Source organism: Coptis chinensis, chromosome 6 (genome assembly GCF_015680905.1).
Source record: "Coptis chinensis isolate HL-2020 chromosome 6, ASM1568090v1, whole genome shotgun sequence".
Classification (NCBI taxonomy): domain Eukaryota; kingdom Viridiplantae; phylum Streptophyta; class Magnoliopsida; order Ranunculales; family Ranunculaceae; genus Coptis; species Coptis chinensis.
The window spans coordinates 41,644,814-41,669,253 of record NC_141461.1 but is presented as its reverse complement, the minus strand read 5'-3'; the positions used below and the strand labels follow the sequence as shown (position 1 = coordinate 41,669,253).

The following is a 24,440-nucleotide window of genomic DNA, read 5'->3' as shown; positions in this document are numbered from 1 at the left end:
GATAGACGCTTCGACCAGTCTTTCCTATCAGGATTTACAGTTGTTTCCAAGATCTTTTTGATTTCCCTATTAGAAACTTCTACTTGTCTGCTAGTTTGTGGATGATACGGAGTTGCTACCTTATGTGTAACTCCATACTTCTTTACTAGTGATGCAACAACTCTATTGCAAAAATGTGTTCCTCCATCACTAATGATGGCCTTGGGAATGCCAAATCGACAGAAAATATAGTCTTTTATGAAAAACACAACTGTCTTATGGTCATTGCTACGGCAAGCCATGGCCTCTATCCACTTAGACACGTAGTCCACGGCAACTAGAATATAAATGAAACCGTGGGAAACTGGAAAAGGACCCATGAAATCAATGCCCCATACGTCAAAAATTTCTACCACCATGATTGGGTTCAATGGCATCATATTATGCTTCGTGATTCGCCCAAGTTGTTGGCAACGAATGCACACCTTGCAATGCACTTGGGCATCTTTAAAGAGAGTAGGCCAATAAAACCCACATTGTAGAATTTTAGCAGCTATTTTCATACCACTGAAATGGCCACCACACTCTTTTTCATGGCAGAATGAGAGTACCTCATTGTATTCCCACTGGGGAATATAATGATGAATAATCTAATCCGTACAATACTTAAAAAGGTAGGGCTCATCCCAGTAGTATAGCTTAACTCTGGCCAAAAACTTCTTACGTTCATTTCTTGGCTAGTCATAAGGAATAATATCAGACGTTAAATAATTCACGATGTCAGCAGAAAATATAGCATACAGATGCTCATCCGGAAAAGAGTCCGGTATGGAGTCAGAATCACTTTCATCGTCGTTTGTAAGTTTAGATAAGTGGTCGAAAACGCCTCCTTTGTCCTTTATTTCTAATGTGAATTCTTGCAGGAGAAGAATCCATCGGATCAACCTCTGCTTAGCATCCTTCTTTGCGACAAGGTACCTAAGGGCTGCATGGTCCGTGTAAACTAGTCTTAGAACCAACCAAATAAGGACGAAACTTATCTAAAGCATAAACGACAGCTAAGAATTCTTTTTCAGTAATTGTATAATTCCTTTGAGCATCATTTAGAGTTTTACTAGCATAATAAATAACGGTGGATTTATTATCTAGTTTCTGTCCCAAGACGGCACCAACTGCATAATCACTAGGATCACACATGAGTTCGAAAGGTTTAGACCAATCGGGAGGTTGTATAATGGGTAAAGCATGACCAGCTAGATCAATATCAATAATAATTTGGAAATAGCCAGAGTAGCCATCCAGAAAGTAATAAAAAGCATGACCAGCTAGACGTTCAAGCATCTGAACTATAAAGGGTAAAGGAAAATGATCCTTTCGTGTCATGGCATTTAAGCATCTGTAATCAATACAGATCCTCCATTTCATAGGACCATGCGTGGCAACATATTCACCCTTGGCATTACGGACCATGGTAATCCCTGATTTCTTTGGAACTACATGAATGGGACTGACCCATTCGCTATCAGAGATTGGGTATATGATACCCGCGTCAAGTAATCGTAAGACTTCTTCCCTGACCACTTCTTTCATGGCAGGGTCTAAACGTCACTGAGGTTCGCGAGAAGTCTTTGCATTATCCTCTAAATGGATACGATGAGTGCACATATTAGGGTCAATTCCCTTAATGTCGGCTAGGGACCAACCAAATGCAGAACGACGTTCCCTAATCACCCTGATCAACCGTGTCTCTTCCTCCTTAGATAACAGAGAAGATATAATTACCAGATGACTACCATCCGGATCAAGTTGAATATACTTTAACTCAGGAGGAAGAGGTTTAAGCACTGGGGTGGGAAGAATATCGATAAATGCTTCTGGAGGGTCCTCATCTTGAGTAATGAATACTTGCTTAAGCAACAGGTCTTCAAACTCTGTATATGGAGCAACCGAAGGGTCTACGATTTGTGTAAACTTGAAGATGGTGTTGACTTCCTCTATGTAGGAGTCATCGACAAAATCTGAACTTCCAAAAGATAGGAATTTAGGCATATGGCTTTCTGGAAACATGTTATTAAAGTAATCTTGAGCTAAACTCTCGATCATGTTAACCTCTCCATCTATAGACGAATCTGGTAACTATTTCATTAGTTTAAAAACATTTACCTCAACCGAAAAATGGCCAAAACACAAGGACATCGACCCATCGCGGCAGTTTTTAAGCGCGTTGGCAGTCGCCAAGAAGGGATGCCCTAAAATGATCGAAATAGAGTCGTTAGCGACTTCTGTATCGAGGATAACAAAATCAGCAGAATAGTAGAAATCCTAGACCATTAACAAGCACATTTTCAACCACACCCTTAGGGTACTTAATTGATCGATCAGCTAATTACAACGTCATTTTAGTAGGTTGCATTTCTTGTAGACCTATTTGTTTGTATAGATAATACGGGAGTAAGTTAACACTCGCCTCTAGGTCTAGTAAAGCGGTCGTCGTGTGGGAATCTCCTAAGGTGCATTGTACAGTAGGACGACTAGGGTCCTTGTACTTAACGATTCCATTGTGTTCCATTAAAGTTGGAAATTGTTCAGTTAAAAAGGTATCTTTGGAAATATTTGTCTTACGCCTAGTAGTGCACAACTCCTTAAGAAACTTAGCACGCTGATGTAATTTTTTTATCACTTCAAGAAAAGGAAGGTTTATCGTTAGATTTTTGAAAACCTCCCTAATCTCATCGAAATTTGTATCCTTAGTTAACATTGCTAATCTCTGGGGAAACGGTGGTTTCTCTCTATATTTAGCATAATGATCAACAGGATGTTTAACCTTGCCTTTTTGTTTCTTAGGTTGTGGTTTAACTGGTACCTCTATAGGGGTAGGCTCTTCAGTTTCTATTACAAGATTATCTAGTACATCGTGGTGTAGGGATTAATCTGGTGGGGTAACTATAGGCATAGTTACTTTGTTATCAACCACTCTCCCAGAACGGAGAGTGGAGATGGCATTTAGCTCACCTATGTTTTCATTTCCCGTACTAGTATTATCATTTACCTCAAAGGCGGTGTTTGTTGTTTTAGGATTAGCTATTGCTTGTCCTAGAAACACACCTTTGGGTTGCACTTTCTCTTGAGCTAACTGCTATAAGGAAAGTTGGATGGCTTGTAAAATCTGTTGTTGAGATTGCATAAAGGTATCGAAACGATCCGGTTATGGAAGAGTGTTAGCTTTAGGTTGTGTGACAGGAACTATGTCACGTTGATTATTAATGGGTGGATTTTGGTAGTTATTATTTACCATAACGATACCTCTATTAGCATTACAATTATTATTGTTATAATTATTATAATTACCCTGACCTTGTGCTTGACCTTGTCGTGGTTGCGCTTGGTTGTTATAATTATAATTACCCTGACCTTGTCCTTGTCGTGGTTGAGCTTGGTTATAATTGTTTGTTTGCCTAACATTTTGATTATTAAACCCTGGAGGTGTTACTTGTTGATTATTTCTCCAACTGAAGTTGGGATGTTGTCTCCAAGAGGCGTTAGGAATAGGAAAACTATTAATCGAGCAAACATTATCTTGTTGTGACTGTTATTGCTCATAAGCGAAAGGACAATAGGAGTCGGGATGCTCTGGACTCAAACAGAAATTACATGGATTAGAGTTGACATTCATGACTGGGATAGGTGTTTGTTGAACATAAATAGCCTCTACCTTTTTAGTTAGAGATTCGATTAAATTTTTAAGTTTACGATCGGGTCTCATCTCAAACATACCGGCGGCCTTTACTGTTGTAGAAGAACTAGCATTGCGGGAGATATCGTCACTACCCCCCCCCCCCAGTTATTATTACGCTTAGTCTGATCTTCTAAAAATTTATAAGCCTCTGAGGCTCCTTTACTTAAGACACTACCCCCATTCATTATGCCAAGGACTTCTTTATGGTGGTGTAGAAGTCCCTTGGAAAAGGCACGAACTAACGTGTCTTTCGCGAGGTTATGATGTGGACACTATATAAGTAGATAGGTGAAACGATTCCAAGTCTCTGAAAATGATTCATGAGGATTCTGTCGAAAGAAATGAATCTTGGAAAGCATTTCATTGGTCTTCAGTGGTGGGTAAAAATGTTCCATGAATAGTTGAACAAGTTTAGCCCACGAGTCCACAGAATTAGGTGCTTGGGCAGTTAACCAAGACGCCGCCTTATCGGCTAAAGTGAAGGAAAATACATTTAGTTTAATTTGTTCAGCACCTACCGTAGGATGGTGGAATGTAGTAAGGACTTGGTCAATCCTACGCATGTGCTGGTAAGGCTTTTCATTATCTAACCCCATGAAAAACGGGTAACAAATTAAATATATTTGGGGGGATTCGGAAATCCCCCATTGGGTCTGATACAACGATGCAAGATTTAGGGCTATCGTTCAAGGCTTTGTAAAAGTCAGAGAGAGGAGACTCTCTTTCTTCAGCCATTACTTCAGGTGGTGTGTGTGGTATGCTAGCTTGAGGTGTAGTGAGTGGTATACTAGAAAGACTTGTTTGTTGCCGTTGTCAGTTAATTACGTTAGGTGTTTTTCTTCGGCCCGACCTTAATCTCATGCAAGGTTAAGACCAATCTTAATGAAACACAACAACATTCCAAACAATCCTGATATGCTAGTATGAACCTCTAATAGAAGATGCGAGGTGTGGAAGAAAAGAGTACCTGAAAGCCTCCTTGCTTCGCTTATAAATAGCGTCTTGTTTACGCGAGCTCAGTGTATATAATAAGTTAGAACACTGAAAACTTTGAAGAAATGGAAGTTCGAAACAAACCTGTGGAAATCGGGCAGTTTCAGCAGAGGCGTGGTGCGCTTTCGAATATGCCTAGGCAGGGCGCAGTCGCTTCGTGCAAAAGTTAGGATTCCAGCGTGGGCAGGTGGCGCCCAAGTTGGGCCTTGGTAGGAGGCGTGTGGCTTCCACCAAAAGTTGGAATTCAGCGTGTGAGCGCGCAGGTGGCTTCCAAGTTGGCCTTGGTAGGCAGGTGGCTCGGACAAAAGGTGGAGTTCCAGCGTTTGAAGCAAGTCGCGCTCCACTTTTGCTTGCCTGTAGCAAAAGCGCTCCGAAAGTAATTTTTCGTGGAAATTTGCAAAGCTGAAACAGAAAACCACAGTGAGAATCCAAACAAGGGTGGGTGGGTTATGGGACTTTGAAAACTATCAATTATAAAGAAAACAATACTAAAGAGTACTAAGATGGCAGCGGCGCCATTTAATAACCGTAAAAAGATAGTCTTACTGATGAATAAAGTGATGAAACTCTGAACGAAAGTAAAACTATAAACTGAACTGTTACTTATCAAAATATTTGTTTTCTACTCTCGAAGCTATTAACGTAAAGTTGGAATAGAAGATTCGTTACACTCCTAGTCCTTTAGCATTCAAGTCTTCTACAATTGATGGTCTATCCAAAGTTAATGAGAGATTTACGAGGGAATTTATACTACAATGTGAATTCAAATAACAAGCTACGAATAACGAAATGACAAATTGCTAAGAGTTGAATCTAGATAGAGAATTAGGGGAATTTGATTCCACCTTTACTCCAACTTAATAAACTAGTGTAGATTTGTTGTAAACCAATTCTTACGTTCTCACAGTAAGAATTGGTCATTCTAATCCCTAATTATACATGGCATTTCTACCAATTCATAACTAGCATGTGAGGTCGTCCACCCATTCTCATGGCGAATCAACGACCTTCTAGAGTGGAATAGATTTTTACAACGATTCTATACTACACTATCAAGTTTTCATCAAGGCTTCATCAAACCCCTCTAATGGAGGTTTAGCCTTGATTCATCAAAGTATCATTTTCCATTGAATTAAAACTAGACATAATATAAAGATTTGAACTTTACTAATTTTAACTAACAATACTTCAAATCTAGTTAATACTAAGAATGAATAACAACAATAATTGAAATTAGATCTACAAATTTAAATGACAAATTCGAAATGAACAAGAATAAACTATTTTATTTATCTAATCAATGAAGAACAATGATTCAAAGAATTAATCTAAAACAAGGAATGAAACTAATTAATTTAACTAATTGAATTCAAAAACTAGATCTACAAGCTATTTTAATGGTTACTTTCTATTCTAACTATCTAACTATATCTTTCTTAAGAGCTAAGTTTTGTTTTATGTAAAGAAGGAGACCAGATCCACAATTTCGTGCATGGGCTGAGGTCTCATGTTTTGCCGGAAAATCGAGCCCAAAGCCCAATTTCTTCAGTCCACAGAGCCCGTTGCAGCTGGCTTTGACTTCAGTAGGCTTTTCATCTACTTTTACTCCTCTGATTAGGTTAAGGCTGGGACCATTGGAAAGCTCTTTCTGAGCCGGTCGTTTTGACGTAAGATAGGCCCAAATCCGAGCCCTGAGTCCAAAGATATGGTCTTCGGAAGTTCTGTTGACTTGTGCATGTTTTCTGCCTATGTTGACTTTCCAGCTTCTGACCGAGCTTCATAAAGGCTTGTCTCCTTGAATCTTGGTCTTTATCACAGAACTTCTTAGCAACCAACCATTTGCTCCTTTATATCGCCAAAGTGGCACATTTCTGCACATAATTGAGTTCCATGCCTGAAATACATAAAAGCACGTAATTAGCATTAACTCTTATTTATTACTTGCATAATTGGTCTAAAAGTAGTATTATTAAGGGGTTAAAATTACAGTTTTGGGCTCTTATCAACTATGCCATAGCTCCATGGGTTATCCGGATCGGAGGAGCTGGAACAAAATACTCTTAAGGACCTTGAGATGAAAAGTAAGGCTCAGCAAGGTGTGGGATACACAAATCACTTCTAATAGCTTTATGTCCCACAAAATCCATGTTAACTGCTCTGTACATATTAGCAAGCAATATAGGACCTCTTGAGACGTGATCCCATTAACTATCATAGTCACCATTCACATCTAAATATAGAGAAACTTGTGGCCACAAGTTTTCATGCATTCTAAGATAAGACCTCCATTGACTGGCTCTTCCCAATGGACACATATTCTCTGGAGGAGGGTGTGGGATGAAAAGTGTCCCAACGATTTGGTGCCAACACCTATCGCCTAGGTACCACACGATGATACCTCCAAACTCAAAAATGATTCGGCGCATTGTAAGATTATACGAACGACATACACGGTGAATCGCCTCACGTAACCAAACATCATCCATGGTATCTCCCACCATATCATCAACATTTAATTCCATATATCGAGTATAAAACCATGGTATCCACTATATCGCCAATGCCGACCTAGTCTCGAGTTGGTTACGATCTAAGTGAATGTTGTGGCGTCCTTGACCAGTTTGGCGATCTTTAAAGTCATTCATTCATGCTATAATCCGTGGGACAATATCACGGTCCATGTTCGATCTTAGAAGAGGAGCCATGGTAGGTACGTACTCATGCCACCAATACTATCATAAAAACAAATATCAAAATCAAACTTGTACGTAATTTAAAAATTATAATACTATCATAAAGTTATAATACTAAAAATTTAAAACTTAATTGTAAAAGAGGGGTGAAGCCATCACATTGACCATCCGTAACATTAGCTGTGACTCGGCACGCTTGATACAACGCATAAATCAAAGCTCCAAACATAGCGCCACCCCAATCATCCTGATGCATGTAATCTAACCAAACCAAACACTCTATCCAACCTAATCTCAGTGAACTATCACCCGTAGGGAAGAAACCTTGCCGATTAAGTAAAAATAGAATACTCTTAAATATCTCTCCCGATCTGTACCCATTGGGCACCAACCTTCATCACTCTCTTTTGTTTTCTCCATGAACTCATTCACAAAAAAGGAAGGTTTGATACCCCCTTTAGCCCAATACTCCAGCCTTATATTCGGCCAATTTTGATGTGCATAATCAAAAGTCACGAACCGACCTTCTCCAAACGTAATGACCTTTCCCCTTCCTACGCTCATTCCTGTGAGCATAGTAACATCCATTGGAGTGATGCCTATCTGGCCTTGTGGAAACTGGAAAGTGTGAGTTGTGTCCCACCACCGCTCGATCAAAGCGTATATCAAACCACGGTCGGCGTTTTGATAACCACATCGAAATAATGACCGAAATGGAGATTGTAAAATTTCATTTCTTATGCTTTCAAAACAATCTCTTTTGGCAACCATTATCTTCCACCAATTGTTCACGGATGCCCAACAACACCGCAATTTCATCTCCCCCCCTCCCTAAACATTTATTCAAAATATTTATTCATTAAAATTAAAGAAAATACAAATTATGATGTTAAAAAAATCAAATTTAACGATCAAATGCTTACCATATTTATACAATGAGAGATGTGAGTTTTCGGGTTTCTAGCTAATGTAGCATGTGTTAGTAGATCGACTAGGTCTGAAAATTCAATTACTGGAGGGTTTTGCAAATTATGGACTTCATCGACGTTTTCATCCTCATCGGCATTTAGCACTAACGTCGACTCTTGTGTCAATCTACTAACTGATTTTCGACCGAAAAATCGTTTACCCTTGTTACTCATTTTGCGTGGCACCTGCAATTCAATCAACAATATTCTCTTTATAACTTCAATCAACAATATCCTCTTTAAACAAAACGCACAATTTCAAACTAACATTCATCAATTCCAACATTCTAATTCCGACATTCTAATTCAATCACAATTCAATTCAATTCAATCACAATTCAATTCAATTCAACTCAATTCTAAAATCAACATTCAATTCAATTCTAAAATCAAATTTGCAATTCTAATTCAATCATAATTCAATTCAATTCTAAAATCAACATTCAATTCAATTCTAAAATCGAATTTGCAATTCTAAAATCAACACTCAATTCAATTCTAAAATCAATTCAATCACAATTCAATTCAATTCAATCACAATTAACATTTCTAAACTCAAATTTCAATAAGAGAGACTGAAACTTACGAGTATTGAGGAATTAAGGAGTGAGGAGAGAAGAAAAGTTTCTCGAGTTTGTTTTTGGTAGTAAGGGATTGAGGAATGAATGAGTGAATTGTTTTTGGTTTTGGTTTTTGGGAGTGAGGAGAGAAAAGGAGTGAGGGATTAAAGAATTGAAGAAATGAATTGAGAAGAAGAGTTTCGTGCGTTATAACGTCTAGAGTGTACATGTGGCAGAGTTTATGTCGTCTGTACGATAGACGGCAGAAACTTTACAATCTGTATCCCGAACTTAACAGTTGCTAAGGGTGTGTTTGTTAACTGGCAAACTTCTAGTGGGAAAATATAAGATTTGCCAGTATTTTCCCACTATAGATTTGCCAGGCAAATCTCTAGTGGGAAAATTTCAGTTTGCCAGTGTTTGTTTGCAAAAATTTATAGTGGGAAAATATAAGATTTGTCAGTTTTACCAGTGTTTGTTTACATGGTTTTTCTCTAATGGCAAATGATATTTCAACTTTTTGGAGATAGTTTTTTTTTTGTTTTCAAACTAAATGAAGTATAACAAAAAATAAAATTAAATACAAATTAAATAAAATTAAAGACAATACAACTCAACTTTAATAGTATCCATAAGATGTCTTCTCAAATAACCATAAAATAAAGTGAAAGTGCAATGAACCATAACAAATATTATTATCTGAAGACATATAAAATGTCATTGTGCCTTGGAGAAAACCAGCTTAGCTTGAGCATAATAACTCTTCTCCACCTCGCTAAAATTTACAAAGCCAGATGTTTAGAACCAAATCCTGCAGCCGTTGAAGAATTTGTTTCCACCAATGCTCTTGTTTTTGCTTCCTCAATACCATTTATTATATGCTCAACAATCTACTAGTGAAGTTAGTGGGGGTGCACAGCAGCACTGTCCATGTAATCATTTATATAAAATCTACCCCAGAAGGACTTGATATTTCCTCTCAAACCCCCCTCGCACATTTAGTTTCACCACACTATGTTTAGAGCCTAGAGGACTCCAATCTCAATCTTCTACTATTAGAGCACAATTTAGTTGGGCAGTTATCCCCAATTCCTCAAGGCTACAGGAATTGCATTCGAACTAATGTTGCACCCCTTGCTCAAGATACTTGTATGATGCACCTGCCTTTGAATCAGTGTCCTGCAAAACTAAATGTATTGCCTTCCTTGTTTGAAATAAACCCAATTCCTGTTCTTCCACAATGGTATAATTTGTGGCAACCACGGCTGAACTCCAAAGTTAAATGCATTCTGGGATAGCAATGCTATCATGTTAGCAAAAAGTAATTTCTGATTGTATTTTCAGGATTTGACTTGCTACTAACACATTTTGGGTCACGACACCTTTCCTGTTATGATACCTAGCCTGTTGTGCTAGTGGTAAATTGATTGGAAAGTGTGTACCATCAACCACACCCACAACATCCTAACATAAAAAACTTCATAAATATGTATTGAACTATTAAACATTGAAATCATAATGATCCTATTCATTTTCTAAAAAGTTGGTTGACCTTGAAATAACAATGCCAATGATGTGTGTTGGTACACTCGCGAGGAGAGTTATCAATGGTAACATTTGTTAATAACTCTCTGAATAAACAAAGGATTGCATCCAACACAAGATGGAAATAATGGTGAACTGTTTCTCCTGAATGGAAGAATTGAAATGTTTCATTCCGATTACGCATGTCATGCCCAACAGTGTTGAGAAATATGACAACTTGCTCTTCCAATGTAACATGTCTGCTTTCACATAGACCATGACCATCCAAACGAATGCACAAGCGACGAAACATTGATCGTCTCATCCTTAATTGCTCATGGCAGAATCTATCAATGCGTGTATACATCCTACCTAATACAGTTCTCCGCACTTGATCCCAATTCCTACGAGGACCTCTAATAAGAGCGGGGGGAGCCCTACGCCAAGGCCTATACCTCCCCATATACATTCTCCTATACCACCATGTCATCATCATATATGCACTTATAACTATAAGTAGAAATGCCACTAACCTACGCTAACGTTCGGTAATCATTCTACAATATCTCAAAAAGAAAAAAAAAATTAATGAAGTATACAAATTCATGTACTCAATTAATGAAACAAACAAATTGATACAAACATACATGCATGAACAACAATCCATACATCTAATGTATTCAACCAACAAAGCAATAACAATGAACCATTCTAAAAATAATTACAACCCATATATCAAGTACTATGTCGAGGAAGAGGGTTCATTGTTACAATCCATATTTCTAGTAAAAGATATTTGAATGCTACTACCTTACTACTAATAGAGCCATATCAGAATACACAATCGAGGTCTATGCAACCAACTTAGTCCTTTTGGTGGTACTAAATAAAATAACATCTTCCCACATATTGAAATTAGTCGGATTTACTTATTGTCAAAAATAAGTATTTAATTCCAAATTAAGCAAAATTGTAAGGATAGTTCACAACTGCTACCAAATTTAGTTTCAAACCAGAACAACAAAGACTCAACCATGTCAACAAATCCCATTATATTCCTTTCAATAAACAATGTTTTGTTGTGAAGGGTGGGGACTTGCTTGATGAATAATATCAAGTACTTCCTAAAAATTAAGAGAAAGATGCACCTTGGTCTGATCTAGTCCTCTTGACTTTGAAACTAAATTTTTTTCGAACCTCCCTTTTATCAGAGATTAAAATACGTGCTCCAACTTCAATACTTAATAAATAACACAAGAATTAAGAAGTACTATTAATGGTATCATTGTATTAAGTACTTCCCCACACTTAGTTAATTAGCTTAGGAATATTTGTAATTGAAAGAGGAAAGCAAGTAAAGTTTTGAGTATGTCAACATTCAAAAGAAACATCAAGTTAGATGATGAGCTTGAAAGATGCTTGCCTGTTTTAAAACAAATAATTGGCGATCAGGAAGTGGTGTCAGAATGATGTCATGGATATATGTTTTGCTTCCTCAGCATAGTACTTGATACAATGATATATGGGTTGTAATAACAATGAACAATGAACCCTCTTGCCCCCAGTAGCTAACTCCTCAAAACCAAAATGAAAGCAAACTAAATTAAAACCCAAAAAACGAAATTAAAACCAAAACTTACCTGATGGCACCCGGCGAGAGTTGGAGGTGGAGCTGGAGAACAAATATTAAATCTGAGAAAGATAGAAACAAAAAAAAAATAGTGAAAAACTGTGAGATAGAGAGATTGAGAGAAAGAGAGACCTAGAGTTTGAGAGAGAAAGAGAGATGAGAGATAAGAGATGAGAGATGAGAGCAAGAGAGAATACCTAAGAAGAGAGCGAGTTGATGAGAGGCAGCAGTGAGAAAGAGAGAAGAGAGATCGAGAGGGAGAGGGAGAGTTGTTTCTATTTTCCCTACCATAGTGGGAAAATACCGGGTGACTAATTCAATTTTGGGGGGAGGTGTTTTCTATTTTCCCACTTCTAGTGGGATAATTTGATTTGCCGGCTAATTCCAAATAGTGTTTGTCAGGGCCCTTAAATACACCCACACACTGGCAAATGGTACTTCTAGTGGGAAAATACAATTAGCCACCCCCATTTGCCAGTTAACAAACACACCCTAAGAGTTCTATTAGACTGGTTTTTCAAATTTGGGCTGCAAAATTTGGCTGGGGGTGCTAAATGGCATATGTGGTACCTTTTAGCATGCCATTATAGCTGTTGCCCATTGGACTTGCTCTAACCAAAAAAAAAAAAAAATGTCGCTGGGAACTGGCATACTCCCCTATCATGAAGTGGTCCACAACAATTGAACTCCACATTCGATGCAAACAAAACATACAAAAAAGAGTGTTAGTTGAAACTTGAACACTTTAGTCAGTCGCGCAAAATGACATCCTCCTCCACAACTACAGCAACCGTCAAAGGCCGAGAAGATAGCAAAACTAAATTACGTACGTACGTACGCCCATTCTAAAAAACGTTCTAGCTGGCTGCCTTTTTTTTACATGAACTTCACAAACCGTCAGCTAAGCTAACTAGCTTCACATAAAATTTATCATTCTTCTTGTATATACAGGTTCAGTTAAATCGGTGGCAGTTGTTGGTGGTGGTATTAGGTACGTTCATTTGCAAACAATATATATATATATATATGTTAAAATTTGTCAAATTAATAACACTAGTTATTTTGTTTGTCTTTGACTTTCAAGTGGACTTGCTGCTGCTTACAAGCTGAAATCCAATGGTTTGGACGTGACATTATTCGAAGCTGATGAAATAGTCGACGGAAAGCTGAAAAGCGTTTCGCGTGATGGGCTTATATGGGACGAAGGGGCAAATACTATGGTGAGTTTCTAATTAGATTATATTTGTTTGGATTTGATTTGAATCTGAATCAAAAGGTGCAATTCAAATGATTGATAATTAAAAGCTAAATATGGCAAACAGTGTATATATGCAAACCAACACAATGTCATCACCCCTTGAAGACTATCGACACTTTTTTCAGTTGCAATATTGTCGTTAACCAACACAATGATTTCTCTCACCGGTCGTCTATCAAAGCTTGTCAATTGAGCACGAACTCGTTGAATTTTTGTCTCTTTCTTTGAACCCTGCACTTGTAGAGACACATATACAAATATAGAACCGTCTGTAGTTCTCCAAGCAATCCTGCAAAAAACGTATGCTAGCAACTTCCACAACTTAGCTCCAATACCCTTTAATTGGGCTGTCGATAAATATCTCCCGCTAGCGTGTGGCACTAAGCAGGTGGTGGAGTCCAATGGACATGTCAGCAAGAAGAAGAGGATCAGGTATGATCGGATCGGGGCATCTGAAAAATAGATTTAAATGTGTTCTTCCTCCAATCTACATAACACACATATACCGGAAACCCCAAATGGACTGATTATAGATGCTTTTAGCCAAGATGCTAAAACACTTAAATAACAGTTCAGTTAGCCAGATAATATAATAAGAGATAAAATCCCCCAACCCGAAGAATCATCCCAACCCACTACAAAACCCCTAGTATAAAGTCATCAAAGACACAAGTTCCCCTTGCCCACCCTGAAATTTGCTCCTTTGGATGAAGGTGTGATGCTCTATATCATCCAACCTTTCTTCATTAAAACTTCTGCTAGTTGTTTCTTTCCAAACAAACCAAAAAAATGGCTACTATTATGTGGTCAAAGTCTACATGATCTTAGTTGTGGGATAAATGGATCCACATCTTGAGTCGAGAAGAGAAGAGATAGAACGTAATAATCTGGCCCACATCTCAAGAGCTATAGGACAGCTAAATAAAAGGCGTTAGTTTCTAGCTCGCACATTGTACATGTCGGCCAAAGGTTTTAGGTGTCGAGACCTCTTCTTGAACCTTGTGTACATTTAAGATGTTTGAAGATGATCAAAAGAAAGGTCTACTAGAGGTTTGGGCTTCGAACCCCGCTACACACTATTGAGTTACTGATCTCTTTAAAAACAGGCTTGCCCACACGTTTTACCAGCAGGAGCTGACTAGCAAAGTCGGTAAAACGTTTGGGTGATAATACCAAAGGTCTAGGGCTCGAACCCTACCAGCATCAAAGAGTTACTGATCTCATTTAAAACAGACTTACCAAAAAAAAAAAAAAAATGAGTTACAGATAGATTTGGTGGAGAACGTTTAAAATTGTGTGGCATTGTTTTCTCATAATTATTCATGTTGTATTTACCTGAATATGTATAGCCTTCTCATTGCCATACATATCTATATCTTAATATTAGGGGTGCAGGCAGATATCCAAAAATCCGAATCCGATTCGTATTCATATTTGAAAAATTGGATATTATTCGAAAATTTCGGATATCGGATTCGGATAAAATTTGCCATCCAAAACCATTTCGGATACGGATTCGGATTCTGGTCATATCTGTCGGATAATATCCGATCCGATTTAATTATTATAAGTATATTATTAAATAGTTAATTAAATACAAAACATCATTAATTAATGAACTATAAAAAGAAAAATGTAGAAATTTTAAGGCCTTTTCTCTTTCTCTTTTCTCCATAAAGAGAGCCAGAGACCAACGCCACCACCACAACTCCTATTCTTCCTCTATCAAATCATGAAAGCTCTCTCCATTTCCCGCTAGTTTAACGAAGTTGAGAAACTCATTAAAGATATTAAAACCCATAATGTGCTTCTCCATCCTTCGATTTATCGCCCTGTTATTGCTTCGTAGATCGTGGGCAAGAAAGCTCGTAATGCGTTTGTGATTTTTAATGATATTGGTTCATTTGGTGATGAGATTGGACATGAGGTATGTAATTCACTTTTAGCTGCACTTGCTTCGGATGGATATGTTGATTTTGCAAAGAAAATGTTTGATGAAATGTTTGTTAGAGGTATTTGTTTTAGTACGGTTGGGTTTGGTGTTTTTATTGGGAAGTTTTGTAAAGTTTGTGAATTAGATGAGTTGTTGAGATTGGTGGAAAGGATTAAACGAGGTGTTTCAATTTTTCAATGATTAATGGATCGGTTATTGCGGTTTTGATTATTGATGGACTTTGCAAAGTGGGTTGAGTACATGAGGCTTCAAGAGTGCTTGATGAGCTTAGAAGTAGAGATTGCAAGCCTGATTCACAATTAATGTTGGTTTTACACAAATCACTCAAATCAAGCACTTGCTCAGCAACAACTGCAGTTGAATCAATTTCTTCAGTTGAAGCAACAGCAGCAACGGAGTGAACAAATATGGACACCAGGTGACAAGGTCCACAAAATCATGAAAGCCCATATTTAGTGATCTGATTCGGATATTATCTGATTCGGATATCGGATATCGGATATCGAATTCGGATACCATTATCATACATCCGTCGGATTTGGATTCGGATTCGGATACAGGCATATCGGCATCCGAACCTATCCGTCTGCACCTCTACTTAATATTAAAGCTCCCACAAGAGGTATTTTTCGAGCTCTATTAAAATTCCATGACATCTTCTATTAAGACAGGAATTTTTCTCCTATTTGAAAAATGGAAATCCTTTTTTATAACGGGAATTTCTCTCCTATTATAACGAATTCTAGCACTTCTAATTAAAGCGGGAATCATTTTCCTATTAAAATGGGAATTCCTCCCCTATTGAAAAGGGAAAATCTAGCATATCTAATTAAAACGGTAATTATTCTCCTATTAAAATAGGATCTCTCTCCCAATTGAAAAAACGGGTTTTTAAAACTTAATTAAAACTTAATTTAAAACAATTTGTTAGAAAATTAAAATGGGTTAGCGACTAAAACGGTAGTCTCAATTTTCTAAAAAAAATCTAAATGTTTTCAAAAGAGTCAGTGTGTATGCATGGGCCTATAAGCTAGTACATATATGTATCTCCTAATATCCATGTATTTATTCTAATTTTTTTATTTTTGATATATCCTCTTTCAGTTGGAGAGTGAGATGGAGGTGACAGGAATTCCTGACAATGCAGGACTTCGAGGGAAACAACAATTTGTATGTATTTCTTACCATTTTTGGCTCATGTTGCTAGCGTTCATTACTTTACTGTTAGTTTTCAAGCTATACCAAAATTTTGACTTGTTTAGTCCTTAAAAAGGAACATGCATCTAGTCCCTTTTTGGAGGACATGTGAAGATTGAGATTATCTGGTAATTTATAAATGTATTTTCTTTTTATTTTTTTATTTTTTTTAAATTTATTTAAGTAGTGATGTAGGTTTACTACATTATCATTATGGATCATTGAATCATATCTAAGTTCAAGCAACAATTCATTAGAGGGCTTACATATTGTTGGTTAGGTTTATTAGTAGTTATTTTGTTTTGTGGAAAAGTGTGTTCTTGCTTTGGGAAGTCAAGAACTTAGTTACTGAATTCTGAAACTACTAAATTGGATTCCCACGTTATGGACTTTCTAGATGTTGTACATCAAAAAATCTCCCCAACACCCCCTTTTGATTCATCTTGGAGATTTGGAAATCCTTTGGTGCCCCTATTACATAAATATTAATACCATTACCTAAAAGGTTTTTATTTCTCATTTTCTATTTTGTTAGGGGCGAAGCAAGGCGGTAGATCCTTGGGGGTGCCTTTGACAACATAACTCATTTCTAGTTGAATAACAATTGACCAAATTCTCCCAATTCATTTCCAATATCAGCGTTTAGAAAAATAATGATAATTGGGGATACTTGTATCAGCATCTTAGACAAGTTCATCAACAATATGGGCTATAGAAGTTTGTATCTGGTTTGACCTTTATCAGTCTTAATTAGGAGCATCCATCTCAAAACTAATTGGTGGTGAGGGGAGAGGTCCATGACCTTTTATACTATACAATAAGGTTTTAGAGGTTCTATGTGGGACTACACTAAACATGTGAAGACATCTCTTCAAGTTTGGCATTACTTGAGCCTAACACACGTGGAGTAAATGGGCCCTTTTGGGCCAAATACAATAAGCCTTCCCCAATATGATCTTAAACTTTAGTAGCACCCAACTCAAAACCCTTGGGCAACGAGTGGAGAGGCCTACAAACTTTTATACTATATTGCTAAGTTACATTGACACGGACACGTGTGTCCGTATCCAACACGGATACGAAGTGTCTGACACAACGAAATATAAAAAACTGAGGTATAGCACATACAATATGTGTCTGTGTCGTGTCCAACACAGACACGTGGATACATATCCAACATAGATTATTTTTGAAATATGGCGTGTCCATGTAACATAGCTATATTGCAAGGCTCTAGATATCCCATGTGGGACTATGCTAAACATCTCAACACTCACTTCTGTGATTCTTTTGTGAAAAATGGAAATATGAAACTTTTCTCTTCATTAAATGCGATACTAAACTTTTAATTATGGAGAGACATCATATGTCGTTATTTCTTTTTATTTCAGATCCACAAGTGTTTCTTTCTATGGAAAAACTCAAAACACATGTTTGAGATAAATGTAGCAAATTGGAGCTTTCTCACTCTGGCTTTGACTGATAAAAGACTATAAAAATGATGAGTGACATAGTTAGGCGAAAAGAAATTTGGAAGTGCATTGTTGTGAATAATGTCAGTTTGAATTTAAGAACATGAAGTGCCAAAATTTTACAGTGGTCGAACATTTCTTGAGTGCTTATAGTGTTAAACTGTTAAAGTTGTAAGACTAAGATTGTATTTGTATTGAGCATGTACCCATTCGATTCCAAATTTGAGTGTAGATCCCTGTTGGTAATCTAGCCTCAAGCAAACTTGATTTCTGCAATATGTTACTATTTCTATAATTTAGTTGACTCTTGAGTTTTGTTTCATTGTAAAGCCAATTTCGTGAACAAGCGGTACATTGTCGAAATGGACAACTTTGAAATAGTGAGTTTGAATCTTGACTTTTATTTCTTAAACTAGTCTCTTTTCTTTTCTTTTGATTTGTTTTATTTTTTAATTTTATTGAAAAGGTAATCTAGTTTTATTTCTTTTTTCTTCTTTCATCCTTTCTCTTTTCAATTTGTTTACATTGTTATTTTTTTTTAAACAATTCTCTTTGCTTGATTCTCGGTCATCGACTTCCTACAAATTTCTTTGGATTTATCAAGAGCAATTTTCTTTCTACCAAATCAAAGGTTTGTCTGAATCTCAAGATTCCTGTATCATTTTATGCACTTATATCCTGAGTAGCAAAACCAACATATAATGACTGCAATCTCATCCATCTACTAGATGTTTGTATTACATTTTCTAAAGACCGGTTGATGTGCTTCTTCAAAAGACTGTTTGATGTGATTACCATTTCTTATCCAAGGACACAAATATTCAAATATATCAATAGTGAAACATCTTCAGTGATCCATTGAGATTAAACAACTACGACTATACATAATATACATTCACAAGGAAAAAAAATCCCATATGTAACGCTAAAGAACCACTTTATACTTCCCTTGACACTTTTGTCATTCACAGCAATCTGCTGGAACTTTTATAAGATAGATGTTTGTAGCTATTTCGCATGGTCCTTGCTATGAAGAAATATAATTGTTCATAATGTCATTCCTATACCTATCCTTCCTCCCTCTTGAAAATTCCTTTTTTCTTGAAGTTAAGTTGTATTAGTGATATTAGATAAGAGAATATGAAGGAAAGATGGAAATATTGAGAAGAAGAGAGAAAGAGAATGTGTCCTTAATTGATTTTGGCCCTCTCTCAGACACATATCAGGATTACATCCAGAAAAGTAATAGGGTTGACACCCTCGGGAAATGTTTCATGGATAAAAACAACTCTAACACTTAGACAAGTCTACTTTTGAAGCATATGCTAATTGTTTATTTTTGTTTTCCTTGAGCTTCAGTTGTGATAATGTGTTTTCACAACTTCCTGAGTAACAACTCCGTAAGTTATGTATTGAAGATGGATATCCAACTTAATACCAATGGGTGATGAGTGGAGAGGCCCAAAGACAAATTTTTATGCGCAATGTAACATATCCCATGTGGGACTAAACATCTCAACACGCCCCCTCACCTATGGTATTATTTGAGCCTAACACGTGGACAAATATACTTGGGTTATATGGAGTAAACAACATGCCCTTTGGACCAAACACAATAGCCCACAAAGACAATAGTCCGCTTTGATACCATATGGAAGATGGACATCCAACTTAAAACCAATTGATGATAAGTGGAGAGGGTCCAAAACTTATATATTTTTATGCGTAACTTAACATATCCCATGTGGGACTAAACATCTCAACATTATGAAATATTTGTGTTTGCAGTTTCAGTTATTTATGGAGCCATTTTTATGGAGATCTTATGTAGAAAATGTTGTTTCATTGGAGGCGTCTAATGAAGATTCAAAGCGAAGGTAAATGCATGAAGTCGTTTAAAATATGGATAACAATATAGCTTCTTTGTCTCCAACTGAAAGGAAACCACACTCCAACTCATGTTGAGTGTGAAACATGTAAAACCACACTCCAATTCATGTGGAGTCTGACTAGTTTATTGAGTTTATTGGCGTTCACACTACACATCTGTTGACAATATAACCGGTTGCGGGACGGTTGGTGACTGCGTTTAGCAAATATAATCATTTGCCTTACAGTTGGAGTTAGTCTAATAGAAATATCCATTTGTGTATTAATTCAACATACTACAATGATTACAAAAATTACAAGGCAGTAGGAGTTTCCGTATTCACTTGGCTATTGCCTCCCTCTTTATTAGGCATTTCTATGTGTTGAATGTCGAGTAATTTAATTTTCAGGGTTTATATGTCCTTTTTGGTGTAAATTTCATATTGGGGCCAATCAAAGTAATAATAATAATAATTTGTATTGGTTTCTATTGACTTTCCCTTAACTTAATTGAAGTTATATGGGAATTTACATGCCCCTGAATTTAATTGAAGTTAGAATCCCCCCCCCCACACACACACACACACAGTTTGTCTGTTTATGTGTGTCTGTTTTGGGTGGTGTGTGTGTGGGGGGGGGGGTCATGCTCCATGGCCAAAACATATAGATTCGTAGATTGATTCATTTTGACATTTTTATTTTGTTTTTGTCTTTGTTTTGGTAGAGGTGGGGGAGGGAGCACGTCAGTCAAAAAAAGCCTTTTGTATTTTAACATCTATGATTTGATGGAACTAAAATAGTATGGTCATACATGCGGACCGTCGAGCATTTTTCTTGCATCATGAAGAATGCTTTACACATTTGAAGAGCTATATCACTTTTTCCTCTTTTGGCTAGAGACGGGATACTTATCTAGCAACCATAAACTGAAGTTCAAATGACAATATCAGTTTTGAAAGATGGATATCAGAGTTAATTATTTCATCTAAATTAAAAGCTTATATGATTTGATGGTTTTGCATTTTGATTTCGTTTATAAAATCTGTTGTGTAATGGTTACGATAGAGATTCTCAGAAAATTTCAGCTTCTAGCGTTAGTGCCGAAAACCTTTTTGCATGTCCTCTCAGCTAATTGGTTGCTCCTTCTTTGCAGTGTGCGAGACTTCTTTGAGCGCCATTTTGGGAAAGAGGTGTTTTCTGTCTTTATGCTTGGGAGTTTTATCAATTGTAAAGAAATGTCTAAAGCTGCTAACACTTAGTTTGGATAACTTCAAAGTTTTATGTTTTTTTTTTTGCTTAGGTTGTTGATTATCTCATTGATCCTTTTGTTGCTCATACAAGTGCGGCAGACCTTGATTCATTGTCTGTGAGTATTTTCTTCTTATGAATTTTGTTGTGAGAAATATATCTTTTCTTGATGTACTAATGTATGTGCGCGCTCAATGAGAGTGTTACTAATAGAGTAACAGGGCTTGTGAACTAAACTTTTAATTTAGAGGTGTTTACTGAACTAAACTTATGCCTAAGGAGGTGCATAAGTTTCTTGATTCAGCTGAATCTGGTAAAGACTTGATCTTGAGTACACATGAGTACTCATGTCGAAACTATTACAACCCTCCCAAATGTTTTCATATATTGTGGGGTGGGACCAAAAATAGTAAAATACATGAGTACACAACCTAAAGGCTTCCACAGTTCTAATAGGCAGACTAATGACACCTTACTTCCTAAGTACCTAGTATGTGATTGCAAATATAAGGAATCTCCATTGCATGATGAGTCTTTAGGACAAATACCGTTGGGCACCTCAATCAGCCGGACACATTTTAGTTCATCATCTTTGCATTCCTTCATCATATTCATTTTAGGACTAAGGCACCAATCGAGTCGTGGCCATTGCATGACTGCAATTTCTCTATGCTAGCCCATAGGAAGTCGATGAGTCACACAACAACATAAATTGAGTTTTAACCTGTTCAACCCGAAAGCAACAGTGGATCAAAATTGAGAAGGCCAAAATTAGTCTTAAGGGAAGGAGAAGACTAGCTTGCCTAAACTATCTGATAAGTGAAGCTTCGTTATTAAATTTAGTTAGATATCAACTTTTGCTACAATATTTCAAGAACCACATTTGGACCGTTTTGTTCGGAGGGTGGGGATTCAAGAGGACCTCTTCAACTGTAATAGTAGCCCAACAGGTTAAGTATTGGTATCTAAGCCATTATTTATTTGTTTTAGGAAAGAAAACTACTTTTTAAATGAATGAAACTATTGTATTGATGAAGGATGTTAATGTTAATAATAGCCAAATGTATGTATTAGCTAATGTAGATTTGTGAGAAAGAAAAAGTATTAGCTAATGTATAAATTCATCTCTCTTCTCTTGGGAACTACTAATTTTCTTTTACTGCCTGGTTTTGTGTTTTTTAATAGATGCCCCATGCATTTCCCGCTCTATGGAATCTTGAAAAAACGTAAGTAATGTGTAAATTGTTTTGGTTATTTCCCGTATAATAAACATTATTAAAAGGTCCGTGTATTAGGGCCGGCTTACTTAAAATTGCTTGTAAGAGGATATCTACAAATTGTAGGGTTGACGAGAAGAAACTAAAAAAATCTTATTACAAACCAAATCATGTCACGTCGCCCTTCTTATATATGGACAATCCAACTCAAAACTAATCGACAATGAGTGGAGTGGCCCCAAGTTCTTATCTATTCTAATGCAAAATGGTATACTTCCAATGTGGGACTATATATCTTATCTCAACATGCACCCTCACACGTGGCATAACTTTGAGCGAAGCAGCAAACTAATTTAATTTGGTGGCGTGGAGTGAATGGGTCGTTGGCTTAGAACAATTGCCTGCTCTAATTCCATCTCAAATTTAAAGCATCCAACTCAAAACTAGTTGGCAATGAGTGGACTGTTTCCATGATCTTTGTAAGAGTTCTAAGAGGACCGGGAGATGTCCCACAATGCTACTTTCATTTTGTGTGGATGGTCCACTAGGGTTTGAGGGCAGCACCCCCAACTCGAATATACCTTCTATATAAGATTTGTTTTTATCATATTATATTAAATATTAAATCATATATGAAAAATAGAGTAGCTACGGGCCTCATTCTTTATTCAGTTCGGCTCAATTCTTTTAGTTATATATATATTGAAGTGATACAAGCCAAAACTAATGAGGCCATATCCTCCTTTTCTCCAAATTTCCTCTCCATTAATAACAAAACAATTTTAACTAACTTATGTGTTATAGTGCAAGGGTTTAAATTAAAAATTGTATGCTTTACATCCAGAAAAAATAGGCTAATGGACCTACTACAAACAAATGTGGGCTTTATGCTGCCCTCATTGAGGTGCCTCATAATGAGAAAATTACTCTTAACAAACTTCTCTCTCTCTCTCTCTCTCTCTCTCTCTCTCTCTCTCTTTCTTTCTTTTTTGTTTCTCTTTCTCCTTTATTTATATCTTTGTGTCTCTCTTTCTCCTTTTCGTCTCCCTCTTTCCTTTTTTCAATCTCTTCCCAATCAATACATTACCTTTTTTCTTCGAAAATGAAAGGAAACATAAAATACTTTGATACAACGGTTGGGGACTGCACTAATGGAATCACGTTGGTAGGTTGTAGTGCACCAACCTAAACATGTTTGATCAATAGTCCACTTCCACTGACCAAAACTGTGTCAACTTATTTCTCCCCCACTTATTTGGACGAAGAAGGTGCGGTGATTATCATAAAGGCGTAGAGGAGGAAAAAAGAAGGGAGAAAAAAAAAAAAAATAAAGACGAGGTGATGGCAATGACGGTGGTGGGTGGTGGCAACGGTCATGCTCTACAAATTCACTTGTGACAAAGAATTCATTTGATTTATTGCTTTGTGGCAGCTCGTGCGGAAGTAGTGGGTTCCAACAAGCGGGGCCTTAACTTGTGTTTTTGTTCCCTTATAAGTTTGTGGAAAACGTTTGTTTAACTCTTATAGATACTTATCCTTCGATAAGGCAAAACTCTTCTACATTTGTTTGTGGAGAGATTATTGTCTCAACGAAAGTTATCCTTCTTGCATAATGTTGTTGACATATTGAGTGTCCCCGAGCCTCATATAATATATTAATAGAATTGACCCTTCACGTAAGTTTGAGCTTATGGAAAAATTGGCAATTTAACATGATATCGAAGCCACTGGTTTCTGAGATGTTTCGGGTTCAACTCCTGCCTGTGCTTTTCCACTCTTGCCAGCCAGGTGAAGATGTCCAATCCTTCTACCTGTGTATTTCCAGCATGTTCTTCTGAGGGGGAGTGTTGACATATTGAGTGTCCCCGAGCCTCATCTAATATATTAATAGAATTGACCATTCACATAAGTTCGAGCGGGCTTATGAAGAAATTGGCAATTTAACAGTTATGAGATTGAGACACATATTAGCATTTTGTAATTATCTAATAATTTCTTTTCTCATCAGGTTTGGATCCGTTGTAGTTGGTGCAATTCATTCTAAATTATTTGGAAAAAAAAGAAAAGAAGGGAAAAATGGATCCTTCCTCTGGAAAAAAAGAACGCCCAACGCGGTCCATTTTCATTTCATGGAGGGATGCA

General features: G+C 36.9%; 1 protein-coding gene and 1 long non-coding RNA gene across 2 annotated transcripts; both read left to right on the top strand.

Annotated features, from left to right (window-relative positions):
• The first annotated feature begins 12,838 nt into the window (after nucleotides 1-12,838).
• LOC147493012 (protoporphyrinogen oxidase, mitochondrial-like) lies at nucleotides 12,839-16,851 on the top strand. Its single transcript, XM_086566037.1, has 5 exons — nucleotides 12,839-12,909; nucleotides 13,035-13,074; nucleotides 13,168-13,303; nucleotides 15,191-15,268; nucleotides 16,400-16,851. Exons 1-5 carry the CDS (start codon nucleotides 12,846-12,848, stop codon nucleotides 16,562-16,564), a joined length of 483 nt encoding a protein of 160 aa, XP_086422163.1. The 5' UTR covers nucleotides 12,839-12,845; the 3' UTR covers nucleotides 16,565-16,851.
• Nucleotides 16,852-18,537: 1,686 nt separating this feature from the next.
• LOC147493011 (uncharacterized) lies at nucleotides 18,538-21,202 on the top strand. The gene is made up of 4 exons (XR_015198676.1): nucleotides 18,538-18,595; nucleotides 19,753-19,841; nucleotides 20,987-21,023; nucleotides 21,134-21,202. It is a non-coding gene; the product is annotated as an uncharacterized LOC147493011 (long non-coding RNA).
• Nucleotides 21,203-24,440: the final 3,238 nt, after the last annotated feature.

Bases quoted from the DNA above. Each gene is read 5' to 3' on its own strand.
- LOC147493012 (XM_086566037.1), top strand. From the start codon at position 12,846: ATGACATCCTCCTCCACAACTACAGCAACCGTCAAAGGCCGAGAAGAT. The intron at 12,910-13,034 runs GTACGTACGTAC...TTGTATATACAG, and splicing joins AGATAGCAAAACTAAATTAC to GTTCAGTTAAATCGGTGGCA. The intron at 13,304-15,190 runs GTGAGTTTCTAA...ATTGCTTCGTAG, and splicing joins ACGAAGGGGCAAATACTATG to ATCGTGGGCAAGAAAGCTCG.